This window comes from Gorilla gorilla, chromosome 6 (genome assembly GCF_029281585.2).
Source record: "Gorilla gorilla gorilla isolate KB3781 chromosome 6, NHGRI_mGorGor1-v2.1_pri, whole genome shotgun sequence".
NCBI classification, from domain to species: domain Eukaryota; kingdom Metazoa; phylum Chordata; class Mammalia; order Primates; family Hominidae; genus Gorilla; species Gorilla gorilla.
In genome coordinates this window covers 57,842,037-57,858,309 of record NC_073230.2, presented here as the reverse complement: position 1 = coordinate 57,858,309, position 16,273 = coordinate 57,842,037, and the positions used below count along the sequence as shown (strand labels likewise).

The window sequence follows — 16,273 nt, the reverse complement described above, 5'->3', positions numbered from 1 at the left end:
TAAAAGAACAACAACAACAACAACAGCAACAACAACAACAACAACAAAAAACAAAAGCTGAAAGTATACTAGACTCATTAAAGAGATGATATCCAATAGAAATGAAGCATTATGGGCTTGATTTGCATTTCTCCAAAGGCAAATGTTGTTGAGCATCTTTTCATGTGCTCATTGGTTATCTGTGTATCTTCTTTGGAGAAATGTTTATTCAAGTCCTTTGCTCAATTTAAAATTGGGTTGTGTGTCTTTTTGGTGTTGTTGTAAGAGTTCTTTATATATTCCAAATACTGTATTCTTAATAATATGTGATATGCAAATATTTCTTCCATTTAATAGGTTGTTTCCTCACTTTCTTAATAATATCCTTTGATGCCCAGTTGATTTTAATTTTGATGATGTCCAATTTACCTATTTTTTCCTTGTGTTTCTTGTACTTTCAGTGGCATTTCTAAGAATATGTTGCCAAATCTGAGGTCATCAAGATTTACTCCTTCTGTAGTTTTAGCTATTACACTTACGTCTAAGATTCATTTTGAGCTAATTGTATATATAGTATGAGGTATGGGTTCAACCTTATACTTCATACTTTGCATGTGGCTGTCTGGTTGTCCAAGAACATTTGTTGAAGAGACCATTCTTTTCCACACTGAATGGTCTTGGCATCCTTGTTGAAAGTCAGTTAACCGTAAATATATGGGCTTATCTCTGAACTCTCAATTCTATTGCATTGTTCTGTATTTCTGTTCTTCTGTCAGTACACCATTTTGATTACTGTTTGATTTGTGGCACTTTTGAAATTGAGAAGTGAGAGTGCCTCCAATTTTGTTCTTCCTTTTTAACATTGTTTTGGTAATTTGAGATTGTAATTCCATATGATTTTTAGCATCTCTTCCATTTCTGACAAAAATTACCATTGGGGTTTTGATAGGGATTTCATTGGATCTGGACATAGCTTTGGATATTATTGCCACCTTAACAATATTAAGTCTTTTAATCTGTGAACACAGGATAGCTTTGCATTTATTTAGAACTTGTGTAATTTCTTTCAGCAGCATTTTACAGTTTTCAATGTATAACTATAGTCCTGTAACTCTTGACAAATGTATTTCTAAGTATTTTATTGTTTCTGATGCTATTATAAGTAGAATTTTCTTAATTCCCTTTATACATTGGTCATTGCTAGTGTATAGAAATACACTGTTTTTTTTTTTAAATGGATTCTGCACCTTTGGTTGAATTCCTTTATTAGCTCTAATAGTGTTTTTTTGTGTGTGTGTGAAATCTTTAGTAGTTTTTATATAGAAGATCATGTTGTCTGTGGATAGCAATAGTTTTACTTCACACTTTCCACCCTGGATACATTTTACACCTTTTTCTTGCAGAATTGCTCTTGCTTGGACTTCCAGCACAATGTTTAGTAGAAGTGGCACAATTGGCATCTTAGTCTTGTTCTTGATCTTGGGAGGAAAGCTTTCAGTCTTTCACTGTTGAGTATGTTACTTGCTGTGGGTTTATAATGAAAGGACTTTGTATTTTGTTAAATACTACTTTTATATGAAATGAGATTATCATGTGTTTTTTTTTAATTTTCACCCTGCCTTCTATTAATGCAATGTACTCCATTTTGATTGTTATATGTTCAACAATCTTTGCATTCCTGGATTATACCCCACTTGGTCGTGGTGTATTCTTTACCATACTGCTGGAATTGGTTTGCTATTTTTTAATTAAGAATTTTGCATTCATAATGGATATTGGCCTTTAATCATATAATTTTCTGGCATTGGTGTCAGGGTAATGCTAGCTTCATGATATGAGTTTGGAAGTGTTACCTCCTCTTCTATTCTTTTGGAAGAAAGTGAGATGAATTTTATTTAATTCTTCTTTAACTGATAGAATTCATCACTGAGGCCTTTGGGTTCTGGTTTTTTCTTTGTTGGTAGGTTTTTGATTAGTGATTCAAACTCCTTACTTAGTTATAGACCTATTCATATTTTCTGTTTATTCTTGAGTCAGTTTTGGTAGTTTGTGTGTTTCTAGCAATTTATTTCATTTAGGTTACTTAATTTATTGGCCTACAGTGGTTTATATTGTTCTCTTGTTATCCTTTTTATTTCTGAAAGGTAGGTAGTAATGTCTCTACTTTGATTTCTCTATGTGAATATTTGTCAATTTTATTGCATTTTTTGCAAAAACCAGTTTTGTTTTCTTTATTGCTTTTTCTATTCTGTATTTTATATCTTTTCTACTCTTTATTATTTCCTTCTTTTTGCTACCTCTGGTTTTAATTCATTCTTCTTTTTCTAGTTTCTTAAGGTGTGACGTTAAGTAATTGATTTGAAATCTTTCTTCTTGTTAAGTATAGGTGTTTACACCCATACATTTCCTTCTGAATACTGCTTTAACTGCAACCCATACTTTTTGGTAAGTTGTATTTTCATTTTCATTCATCTGCAAGTATTTGCTAATTTCCCTTATAATTTTTTTGACCTGTTTGTTGTTTAGGAGTATGTTGTTCAGTTTCCACATATTTGTATACATTCTAGACGTCCTTCTGTTAAGACTTTCTGATTTCTTTCTTTTGTGGTCATAGAAGTCTAGTCCAAATGACCACCAGGATGGCTAAATAGTAGAAAGAAGAGATTTATTGGTGACATCAACTTGCAATTTGGGAAGATATGGTCTCTGGTGTGGACTGAAGGCACTCTCTCTTCCAAAGGGAAAGGGTCCATATTAACAATAGGGTCTTACATATTCAGCTTGTTTTGGGTAAAGCTATACATATTTATGAGGGGGGTTGAGCACACGTTCAATGGGTAGGCATGTGTGTAACTTAACGTTCCATGTTCACTTTGGGGTGGGGTTTTAGCATTAAAATGAGGTAGAATTTGGCTCTGTCTATTGAAAGGTTGACTGTAAAACACAAAGAATTTGTGTGCAGTCTCTATTAGCTTGTGGAAACTGGCTTAAGGTCTGCAGTTGCCTTTAAGGAAGGAGTATTTGTAAGGCAGATTCTCTATCCAGTCAGAATTTTAGTGGTCTGGGTTGTAAATCAGAGTTAGGAAGGGCGTCTGGCAATTTGTCTAATAGCTCCTGTTGTTAAAGAGTTTAGCAAGGTGTGTGTGTGTGTGTGATTTTTTGTTTGTTTGTTTGTTTTTTGTAGCCACAGAAATTTAGGGAATTGACATGCCAGCTGAGCCCTGAACCTTTAGCTCATAGCTAATTTTTGTTTTCTTAACCTTGGGGTCCATCTTAATTGATAAAGGGGCATCTGTTTTTGTTTCTCAGATTATGGAAGCTACTTTATATCATTTTCATCTTCTTATACTTACTGAGACTCTTTTGTGGTTACACATATGGTCTACCTGGAGGAATGTTTCATGTGTACTTGTGAAGTATGTGTATTCTCCTGTTGTTGGGTGGAGGGTCCTGTGTATATTGTATAGATCTAGTGTTGTTCAAGTACTCTATCTGCTTATTGATCTTCTGCCTTTTATATTCAATATTGAAGGTGCAGTATTGATGTCTTCCACTATTATTATCTGCTTTTCCCTTCAGTTCTGTCAGTTTTTTCTTCATATAATTTGGGACTCTGTTGTTAGAGGCCTATATAGTTATAAATGTTATATCTTCTTTAATAGATTGGCCGTTTTATCAAAATATAATGCATTTCTTTGCATCTTGTAACAATTTTTGACTTAAAGTTTATTTTCTCTGATGTTTGTATAGAGATCTGTTTATATTTTTGTTTCTTCTTGAGTTAGTTTTGGTAGAGTAGTGTGTTTCCAGCAATTTGTCCATTTTGTCTAGATTTGATGACTATTTGCACAAAATATCTTTTTTCATCCCTTTAACCTATTTTTCTGTTTTTGCACCTAAGGTGAATCTCTTGCAGACAATAGTTAGATCCTGCATTTTTATCCATTATGTCCACTTCTGCCTTTTAATTGGTGCCTTTAAATTAAACCACTTATATTTAAAATTATTACTGATAAGGGAGGACTTACTTTTGCCTTTTTGCTGCACATTTTCTATATTGTGTGGGTTTTTTTTTACATTGACTATATTTAGAGCAGTTTTTACTTTACAGAAAAATTGAGCAAAGTATAGACACACACATTTTTACATGCAAATTTGTATGTAAAAAGTCATTAAACCCAAGGTCACTTTAATTTTCTTTGTTTCCAGCTTTCCAGTTTTGTGTATTTTACAAAGATGTCTGTGATTATATTATGAAGTTAATTTTGGTGAAAGGTGTAAGTCTAGATTTATTTGCCTGTGGATATCCAGTTGGTCAAGCATCATTTTTTAAATGACTATATTTTCTCCCTTGAATTGCCGTTTTTTCCTTTGTGAATGATCAGTTGAATATATTAACATGGGTATATTTCTGGGATTTCTGTTCACTTACATTGGTCTCTTTGTCTGTTCTTTCATCAGTACTATACTATCTTGAATTCTGTAGTTTTATAGTAAGTCCTGAAGTTGGGTAATGTTGGTCCTCTGTATTTCTTGCCTTTAATAATGTGTTGGCTCTTCTAGGTCTTTTGCCTTTTCACATAAATTTTAGAATCAGTTTGTAGATAAACACAAAATATTTTACTGATATTTTGAGTGTCATTGAGTTTAAAGTATATATCAAATTGGCAAGAACTGACATTGTAACAATAGTGGATCTTCCTATCTATGAACATGGAATATCTTTTTATTTACTTAGATCTTTGATTTTTTTAATCAGAGTTTTACAGTTTTCCTCATACAGATATTGCACATATTTTGTTATATATTTCATTTTTGTTAGTGTAATGGCATTTCATTGTTTTCAAATCACAGTTGTTTATTACAAGTACATAGGAAAGCAATTGACTTTTTAAAACAATTTTTAACTATAAATTTAAATTATACAACATGTTTATACACATATATGCATATATTAAAATAACTATTGCAAGTCAAGCAAACTAACATATCTATTATCTCACATCATTATCTTTCTTTTCCCCTCCACCCCATGGTAAGAACATGACTCATGGTAAAATGACTCTTCTTGCAAGTTTTTAGCATATAATACCGTATTATTAACTAGAGTCCTCATGTGGTACATCAGAACATCAGATCTCTAGATTTATTCATCCTTCTTAACTACAACTTTGTACACTTTGATTCACATCTCCTTATTACTCCCACCCCTGCCCTGCCCCTGGGTAACCACCATTCTACTTCCTGATTTTATGTATTCAATGTTTTTTTTTCTTAAAGTGAGATCATTCTGTATTTTTCTTTCTGAGCCTATAGTATTTCACTTAACATATGTCCTTCAGGTTCATCTGTATTGTGGCAAATGGCAGAATCTCCTTTTTTAAGGCTGAATAATATTCCTCTGTGTGTGTGTGTGTATATATAATGCATTTATTTATTTATTTATTTATTTATTTATTTATTTATTTATTTATATCTATCCAGTCATCCATCATTGAACACTTAGGTTATTTCCATATCTTGGCTGTTATGAATAATGCTGCAGTGAACATGGGAGCATAGATAAATGTATGAGGTTGTGGTTTCATTTCTTTTGGATATGTACCCAGAAGAGGGATTGCTTGGTCAAATGGTAGTTCTAGTTTTAATTTCTTTAGTAACCTCTATACTATTTTTCACAATTGTTGTACCAACGTACATTCCTACTAACAGTGTACAAGGGTTCCAGTTTCTCCACACCATCACCACTACATTATCTATCATCTTTTTGACAATAGCCATCCTGCAGGCATGAGATGATATCCCATTGTGGTTTTCATTTGCATTTCCCTGATTATTGGTGATGTTAAGCACTTTTTCCTTTTTTTCTTCTCCTTCTGGCATTACCATTTTGTATATTATACAACTTATGCTATTATTCCACAGTTCTTGGATATTCTTTTCTTGTTTTTTTAATTCTTCTTTTGAGAAATTTCTACTGATGTATTTTCAAGCTTCAATCTATTTAATTCTTTCCCCCAGCCCCACTGATGGGCTCATCAAAGGCATTCTTCATTTTGGTTAAAGTGATTTTGATATCTAGCATTTCCTTGTGATTCTTAGAGTTTCCATTTCTCTCACTGCATTATCCATTCTGTTCTTGCATCTTGTCCCATTTTTTCCATTAGAACTCTTAGCATGTTATTCATAGTTATTTTACATTTCTGTACCATAATTCCCAAATCTCTGCCGTATCTGAGTTTGGTTTTGATGGTTGCTCTGTTTCTTGAAACTGTGTTTAATTGACTTTTAGTATGTTTTCCATTTTTGTGTGTGTGTGTGTGTGGAAAGCTGAACATTATGCACTAGGTAGTAAAAAATTAGTTAAATAGTTCTTTTAGTGTGTGATATTTCTGTTTATCTGTCTGGGATTTGGGCTTTGTTTACTGTTTATCGTAGTACTAGAGGCTACATTTTTTTTAATCATCTTGTTATTGTCTTTTCTATGGTCTTTGAGTGATATGGAGACTTTTTCTTGAATAAGACTTGAAATGCTTTCCATAATAACACCATGGCATTATACGGAACTCTGTAAATATAGTGGTAATATATGCGTGTATGGGGGGTAAGCATCCTGTAAGTCTGTGATTTGCTCTCAGTTATTTCAGAGAGCCTGAGTCCTTTGCCTGAGACCTTCACAAGTGCTTCTCTTTCTCAATTTACACTGAGAGGGCTAGAGGGGGTTTGAATTTGGTATTTCCCTTCCGCCAGGTCATTGAGACTCTGGTAAAAATGAAACTTTGTTAAAGTATTTCTCTTGAGGCAGGGTTTCCAAAATACTAGTTGTACTTCAGATGCTCCTGTTGTACTTTGGTTTGGTTTACTTCTTCTAAGTGGTTACTTTTCTCCTTCCATTTGCTAGAAGCACAAGATTTTCCTCCAGTCTTAACCCTGAGAACTTGTTGGGTTTCCTAGACATAAAGCTCAGGAAAGTTTGGAAACCCTCACCTGCCGCCCATGAATGCTCCCCATTGCAGTTTTAACTGTGGAGCTTGTCCACTCTGAACTTCTTAGCAGTCCCTCAATTATAATTTAAATTATCCTGGTAATGGCTCCAGTAGCAGGCTTCTGCTCCTGGTAAGTTGTGATTCTCTGTATACACCTATCTGCCTCTACATTTTTGGAAGCTGCAGTTTTCCCAGTGACCTCAATTTTCTGATGGGTCTAAGAAAAGTTGCAGATTTTTTTGTTGTTGATACAGGCCTGACAGCTGACAAGTTCCTTAGATGTCAAATAGAAACCAGAAGTTGTCTCATATCTTTTTTGTTTGATTGTCCCTGTTACTACCTTCTTTTGTGTTTCATTATTTATAGAATATGGTTTAAATTTCCTTCTCATTTCATTTTATTAATATATTTTAGTTGTTTTCTTGGTGGCTAACCTGAGAACTATAATTAGAATTTCAAACTCATAAGAAACTAGTTTGAATTGATTCCAGCTTAGTTATAATAGTATTCCAAAACTCTGCTCCTGTGAAGGTCACTCCTTCTCTATGCTATTGTCCCTAATTACATTACTATATATTGTGTATCCACTAACATAGATTTGTAATTATTGTTTTATTCATTTGTCATTATTATCATATAAAAAAGATGAGTGAAAAAAGAATACTGACTGTTATATTTATCTATATTTACGTTTTATATTTACCTAGATGTACTCCTGTGTAGTTACTTTTGCCAGTATTCTTTTTTTGTGTGTAGTAACAAGTTACTATCTATTCTTCATCAGCTGTTGATTTTTGGAAGATCTTAGATTCTCCTTCATTTTTGACAGCTTGTTTTGCCAGATACAGGATTCTTGGTTGAAGTATTTTTATTTCAGTTCTTTAAATATATCATCCCACTGCCTTCTATCCTCTGTGGTTTTTCATGAAAAATCTGATGTTCATCTTATTGTGGACACCTAGTATGTGACAAATTACTTCTTTCTTGCTGCTTTTAAGAGTCTCTGTCTTTGATTTTTTAAAAAATGGTTGCCCATTTATTATAAATGATATTACAGAAGATACAGATGTACTGCCAGATGGAAAAGATGCACAGGGCAAGGCGTGTGGGAAGGGGCCTGGAGCTTACATGCCCACTTTGGGCACACCACCACCCAGTATCTCTGCATGTTCAGCAACCTAGAAGCTTCTGTCTTTGATTTTTGAAAGTTTCATTATAATTTGTCTCAGTGTGGAATTCCTTGTATTTACCCTATGTGGATTCTATTTATCTTGTATGTGTTTTATCAAATTTGGGAAATTTTGGCCATTATTTCTTCAAATACTCTTTTTGCCACTTTCTCATTTTTCTCTCCTTCTGTGTCTCCCATCATGTATATGGTGGTACACTTGATGTTGTTACACAGATGTCTTAGGTTCTCTTCACTTAAAATCTTTTTTTCTTCTCTGACTGGATAATTTCAGTGAACTGTCTTCAAGTTCACTAATTCTTTCTTTTGCTTGCGCAAATCTGTTGTTGAAAGTGTTTAGTGAATTCCTCATTTCAGTTGTTACAATTTTCTGCTCCATAATTTTTATTAGATTTTGTCCTGTAACTTCTTTTGCTTTATTGATAATCTCTATTTGTGAAGGCATCATTTTCCCTATTTAGTTCTTTGTTCATGGTTTTCTTTAGTTCTTTGAGCATATTTAAGATAGCTGATTTAGAGTTTTTGTACAGCAAGTCCAATGTCTGTGTTTCCTCAGGGACAATTTCTATTATATTTTGTTCTCTGTGAATGGGCCATACATTCTTGTTTCTTTATATAACTACTGTTTTTTTGAAAACTTTGCATTTTAAAATATTGTAATGGATACTTTTGAAATCAGATCCTTCTGCCTCTTCAGTGTGTATGTTTCTTGCTTGTATGGGTTGTAGTTGTTTGTTTCATAATTTTCTGCATCTTTTGTCATGTCCTCTGAGGTCTGTCTTCCATTTACTTGAACTTTTGTTACATACACATATTTAACCTTTGAATTCTCTTTAACCTTTGTGGTTAGCTACTGACTTGACAGAGATTTTCTTATATTCTGTGTTGAAGTTATCTTTTGTTGATTTAGCATTCACTTGGTTGTTGTAAACATTTGATCATTTTCTGGAGTTCTGACAAAAGTTGATTCTGACCATTTTTCTTCATTTTTTTCCATGTTTCTATGGAAAAAGGTGGCCAGCAGTTTTCTTCTTTACTATTTTTTGCTGGCATCATTCCTATCTTCTTTATTTTTTAATATTGTAGAAAACTTATCTTACAAAAAGCTAGGTGATTGTATACAGGGTGAGGTTAGTCAGCTAGCCTAAATAAAGAGGGGATGTGCGAGAAGCTTAGGAGGAGATAGCTGATGCAGACAACATGAGTGTCATGTGGTTTGCCTGATATGGTGGGGATGGATATAATGTCTGTTGCCTGTTGACACCATTAATACTGGACTTGGGCTGAAACAGTCTCCTAGATATTTGTTACTTTAGCAATTTTTTGTGTATACTGATTCTGAAAAGATAGATAAGAAAAGACCTTATATTTCTTTTGATTCTATGTTGTGGTTTCTGACAGTTTTGCATTAGTTTCATGAATAGTAGATCTTAATGAATGTTAAAAATTGCCTTAAACTTGTATAAAGATTCAAAAGTAAGAAAATTTTACATCATCGTGATGATTCAATCTCATAATCATTTTATGATGCATTGGTAGACTCAGGTCTGCCACCGTCTGAATTACTTTGTGGACAGTCCATTCAAAAGCTGTACCTTAGGTTATTAATACTTAAAAGACCTGGCTACAGTTTGCTAGTGCTTTTCATAACTCTACGTATATTTCTTTTCTTTCTTTTTTTTTTTTTTTTGAGACAGAGTCTCACTCTGTTGCCGAGGCTGGAGTGCAGCGGCGTGATCTCAGCTTACTGCAACCTCCACCTTCCGGGTTCAAGCGATAAAATTTAGAGATTTAACTTTTCTTGGGCCTAGATTTAGATAATCTCATTTTAAAAGGACTTAAGGTAAAAATAGAATATAAATAAAACCTTTTCCCCCTCAAGTCTGTGACCCTAGTTGGACCTCTGTCTGAAATTAACTGATCTAAATTTTATGAAATCACTAGGTTGGATTTTGTTGTCTTGTCTATAATATTGTATAGTACCTCATAATATCAACTCAGATGGCAAGAGTGAAGTTTCACACCATGTATGGGTTTGGGAAGGTATGAAAGAAATATGTTTAAACAACAAAATAAAGATTTCCCATTATTCTGGGAATATACTCTACATATATTCATACTTTTATGATCAATTTTATGATCTTCATATCAACAGTTGTCCATCAGACATATTTTACATGACATACTAGGTAAATGTTGGTAAAGGAGAGTAAGGATCCCTCTTCAAGATTATATTATAGTAAAAAGAAAATATTCATATAATAATAGTACAACTTATGTAAATACTGTAGAAGAGTCACCAAGTGTTTTATGGGTTCTAAGGAAGTGAAGATGTTATTAAGGAGATGAACACTTAAGGAGGCCCATGAAAAATTATTGGTGTTTTGGAAGAATTTTATGGAAAATGAACAACTTAAAGTCATGTACGCAGGCATCATAGAGCAATATTTGGAGTAGAATAGCGAATGGATAGCATCCAAGTAGAGTTATGGGAAAAACAAAATTGTCAAGATTGGTAGATAAATTATAGAGATTTTCATTGCTGGGGTAAAGTATTTGTTTTTAAATATATCCTCATAACTGGAAAGGGTGACAAAAATCACATTATTCAGCCCCTTGTTTTACAAATTGGAGTAGAGGCCTCAAATGTTATTTTACATTTTACCTGTGTTTATTAGTAGACCTCCTATAGAACTCAGGCTAGAAATCAGATTTCTTTCCATGTATTTTTTAAGTCTTGTAGTACAATAGGAACATTTCTCAGATGATCTTGCAGAGACAGTACTCATTTCTACATTGCTAAATTCAATGGGATTTTGTTGATTTTGTTCACTTATGTATTCCAAGCACCTAGAGTAATTCCTGGCACACAGTAGGCTCCTGGCAATTATTTATTAAATAAATGAATGTATGTCTGAATGTAAATATTCATCATTTTAGTTACCATGGCCCCTACTAAAATCCAACCTCATTTCCCTTTCCAGTATTGTGATCAGAGTTTGTCCTACCTCTATCATTTTGCAGCTAGAGATTAAGAATTGAGTTAAATGACACACAGTATATTATATAGAGTTAAATACAGTATTGAATGAATGCACATAAATGTATACATACATATACATATGTATGTTATTAAAATTGAAACAAATCTGTTGCTCAGATTTTACAAAATCAACAGCCAAACATTATCAGGAAAGTTGATTAATTCTTAAGTTCACTGAAGAAATAAGGTTGTCTTGATTTATAGAAAGCAAATTGTTGACTTAGATTTTTTGCTAAAAAGAGTCATTTAGCACTAGGAAAATTGCTTAATATTTTAATGGAAGAGAAATGTTAGAATATCCTTTCATTTTTCAAAATCCAATTTAAATATTGTGACAGAATACATTATACCCATGATAAAATATAATATATTTTCTCAGTTTCATCTCTAGACACTGAAAAAGGACCCAAGCCATGTACAGACCATAATTGCGAACCTTACAAAAGACTTTTTAAGGTATGTTATGTGAGGCTGGTAAAAGGAAAAAAAAAGTTAAATGAACATGCCCCATGTGTAAGTAAGCATCCTAGCTGTTTATAAAATACATTGAATCCCACAGTTAAGGATTTCAACAATAAAAATAAAACTTTATCCACTAATAAAAGATAAGACATTAATAGAATGTATCTTTATAAAATACTGTCAAATTTAGCCTTTTGTAATTGGTTATATGAAGAAGAATGGTTTTTCTATTTGTTTTGCCTTATTTGCTATTGCTAATTAATTTATAGTTATTATTCAGATAGAATATTGTCCATGTTACCATTGTCCATCATAAATAACAAGCAAATTTGAACCATCTTTTAATCTATTTTCATATTGCTTTGCTCCATACCCGGCATCCTGTACCTATGCTTAGGGTGAAAATGATGCTATATCTTCTAGAAGCAATTTAAATTAGTTGTTTTTTACATTATACTTAACATATTGTTCATGTTCAATGAATTTATGACAATATCTTCCTATGCCTAATTATAATTTACTGACCATAAACACATTGTAAACAGTAATATTTTTAAATGTTTGACATATATAATTATTTACATTATAATGGTTGTAAAGTGTTTCTACTAAAGGTATAAGTATTGTATACAGAGATCAATATCCATTATTTTTGCCTAGTGAAATTGACAAGGGGATTCTTTCTTAATTTGTACTCAGTAAGCCTCCTGAAATATAGTTTAAGTCAGGCATCCCCAACTCCTTGGCCACAGACTGGTACCAATCCATGGCCTGTTAGGAACCGGGCCATACAGCAGGTGAGTGGCAGGCTAGAGTGAAGCTTCACTGTGTTTATAGTCCCCCATCCCCATCGCTTGTATTACCACCTGAGATCTGCCTTCTCCTGTCAGATCAGATCAAGCGCAGCATTAGATTCTTATGGGAGTGCAAATGCTATTGTGAACTGTGCATGTGAGGGATCTAGATTGTGTATTCCTTATGAGAATCTAATGCCTGATGATCTGTCACTGTCTCCTGTCAACCCCAGATGGGACCTTCTAGTTGCAGGAAAACAAGCTCAGAGCTTTCACTGATTTTACATTATGGTGAGTTGTATAATTATTTCATGATTTATTACAATGTAATAATAATATAAATAAAGTGCACAATAAATGTAATGCCCTTGAGTCACCCTCGAACCATCCCCCACCCTCCCAGTCTGTGGAAAAATTGTCTTTCATGAAACCAGTCCCTGCTGCCAAAAAGGCTGGGAACTGCTGGTCTAAGTCATTAATTCACATATTATCTTATATCTTCATTTAAAAAATTTTCTTAAGCATTACCTCTCTTCCTTGGGATAGGTTTTCTTCTTTTTAACTCTTGAAATAAGATTTAGGATTTGAGGCACCATGAAGAGAGCACTTAATCTTAATTTTCTTCTCTCAGTTTTTACTATGTGAGTACTGTGTTAAACATTAGTCAGTTATTACCTAAAACATCTTTTACCCTCTACCAGTCTTAAACAGTCACAGACCCTGAGCTAGGATAATTTATTTGGAAATGGGGTTGGAATGTGTGTTAAAGCATAGGGATTAGGAGTAGGGGAAGGAATCTGACCCATTTTATTATTTTCCCTGATGGTGGGCTCAAGGTGATAATTGTTTGAGCTTTCTTATGTCATTTTTATTTATTCTTTTACATTCAGGAGGTATGTGTGCAGGTTTGTTACATGGGTAAATTCCACATCGTTGGGGTTTGGTGTACAAATAATTTTGCCACCCAGATAGTGAGCATAGTACCTGATAGGTTGTTTTTCAACCCTCACCTTCCACCCTCAAGTAAGCTCTGGTGTCTGTTGTTCCTCTCTGTGTCCATGTGTGCTCAATGTTTAGCTCCCACTTATAAGTGACAACATGTGGTATTTGGCTTTCTGTTTCTGCATTAATTTGTTGAGGATAATGGCCTCCAGCTGCATTCATGTTGCTGCAAAGGACATAATTTAATTCTTTTTTATGGCTGCATAGTATTCCATGGTGTATAGGTACACATTTTCTTTATCCTGTCTACCATTGGTGGGCATCTAGGTTGATTCCATGTCTTTGCTATTGTAAATAGTGGCAGGGAACATATACATCCATGTGTCTTTATAGCAGAATGATTTATATTCCTTTGGGTGTGTGCCCAGTAATGGGATTGTTGGGTCAAATTGTAGTTCTGTTTTAATTTCTTTGTGAAATTTCCAAACTGCTTCCCACAGTGGCTAAACTAATTTACATTCCCACCAGCAGTATAGAAGTGTTCTCTTTTCTCTATAACCTTACCAACATCAGTTATTTTCTGACTTTTTAATAATAGCCATTCTTACTGGTATGAGATGCTATCTCATTGCGGTTTTGATTTGTTTTTCTCTCATGATTAGTGATGTGGAGCATTTTTTCATATGCTTTTTCATATGCTTTTTTCATATGCTTGCTGGCTCCCTATATGTCTTCTTTTGAGAAGTGTCTGTTCATGTCCTTTGCCCTTTTGTTAATGGGGTTGTTTGTATTTTGCTTGTTGATTTAAGTACTTCATAGATTCTGGATATTAGACCTTTGTTGGATACATAGTTTGCAAAATTTTTCTCCCATTCTGTAGGTTTTCTGTTTACTGTGTTGATAGTTTCTTTTGCTGTGCAGAAGCTCTTTAGTTTAATTAGGTCCCATTTGTCTATTTTTGGTTTTGTTGCAATTGCATTTGGAGACTTCATCAAGAAATCTTTGCCAAGGCCTATGTTCAGAGTGGTATGTCCTAAGCTTTCTGCTAGGGTTTTTAATAGTTTAAATCTTTAATCCATTGTGAGTTGATTTTTATGTATGGTGAAATGAAGGGATGAAATTTCAATCTTTTCTACTGAAAGGCAATTTTATCACTATGCTTTATATAGAAACACAAAATAATTTTTAAAGCTTCCAAACAATGAAGCTTTGAGTACAAGAGGTCTGTAGTTTCATTAAGTTCATTTGTTCCTTTTCCTCCCCCAAATATCTGCTGTCTGACTTTTCCTGTCCCATGGAAACTTTTTTTTTTTAATGCAATATGTTTATCTTTCTTTCTTCTTCAGCACAGAAGTTTCTTATTTGGTTTGTTACAGCAAAATAAAGAACAGCTGGGACTTTTCTGTCTTGATGATAGTATAAGAACAGTATATTGGCATATGTGAAAAGAATTCAGAATTTGCAGGCAATGGTATTTTCACAAAAGCACCTTCATTTAAAAATCTGAAAAATTATTTGATGTATTTGTCTCATTGTTGGTCTCATTTGCCTTTCAACTTCAGTACCTTTTCATCTTGTGTTAGCATCTTATATATTATTAAATACAATCTTTTGATTTTAGGAAGATTTAAGTAACTGAAATTGTCTCCAGACTACAGTAAGGCCAAATTTACTTTGGCATACTTGTCCCGGTGATGTTGTATCTAGCTTTTGAAGATTTGTTCTAAATATGTTGTATTAGGCTGGGAGTGGTGGCTCAAGCCTGTAATATCAGCACTTTGGGAGGCTGAGGCGAGTGGATTACTTGAGGTCAGGAGTTCGAGACCAGCCTGCCCAACATGGAGAAACCCCATCTCTACTAAAAATAAAAAAAAAAGCCGGGCGTGGTGGTAGGTGCCTGTAATCCCAGCTACTCAGGAGGCTGAGGCAGGAGAATCACTTGAACCCGGGAGGTGAAGGTTGCAGTAAGCCAAGATCACACCTCTGCACTCCAGTCTGGGCGACAAGAGTGAAACTTCGTCTCAAAAAAAAAAAAAAAAGAATAAATAAAAAATGATAAATAAATATATTTCTGAAGTGTACCATTTTCGTTCCACTCTTCTCTGTTTTGTCAATCCTTATGCTAGTGCCATACTTTCTTCATTATCTTTTGTCAGTAGTGTTTTTAACCTCAATTTTTTGTCAAGGTTGTTCTGGATGTTCTAGGTTCCTTTCCTTTCCAAGAAAATTTAGAATCAGCCTGTATGTCAATTTTCTCAAAAAGGACTGCTTGGGTTAGGATTGGAGTTTCCTTGAAATGATCAATTTGGTGAGAAGTGCCATTTTAATAGTATTCAATCTTCCAGTACATGAAAATGCTACATTTCTCTCTCTAGGTTTAAAAAAATTAATATATATGATTATTTGGAGATGAATAATATATTGTCACCTCCTTCAGAGAAGTTCATGGGAAAGTAGGAGAATCAACATATAGACAGGTTACCTTATGTATGCAATGTAGCAGTTACTGTAACAGAAATAGATAAAGGATGATAGGATAATATATAATTGATTAATATTTTTCTAGAAGTTGAAGAAGAAAAACAATGCCACTGCCATATATAGCAGATGGTATTTACTCATTCATCCATTTATTTTAAGTATGTTTGCAAGTCAAGCTATCATAGTGTCATTATATTCAAATAATTGTGTAATTACTTGACTCAAGTGTTCAGTTGAAAATCAGACCAAGTGGAGCTTGATTACAACCCAGAAAGTAATCTATTGAGTCTTTCATATCGGGGTCATCTCTGACATATCACTCTTAAGAAAGATGACTAATATTCCCTAATATTAAAAAAAGATTTTAATTGGGTAAAGTTTATATTGGAAAATTCAT

At 33.6% G+C, this 16,273-nt stretch overlaps 1 protein-coding gene across 4 annotated transcripts in view; it reads left to right on the top strand.

The window, feature by feature from the left end:
- The window catches only part of ZPBP (zona pellucida binding protein), a 152,543-nt gene that overhangs the window by 63,246 nt on the left and 73,024 nt on the right, over positions 1–16,273 (top strand). For all 4 annotated transcript variants that reach the window (XM_019031747.3, XM_055347008.1, XM_055347009.1 and 1 more), the window contains one exon: positions 11,577–11,653. In XM_019031747.3, the coding sequence (XP_018887292.2) occupies positions 11,577–11,653 (77 nt within the window). The remainder of the gene's footprint in view (positions 1–11,576; positions 11,654–16,273) is intronic.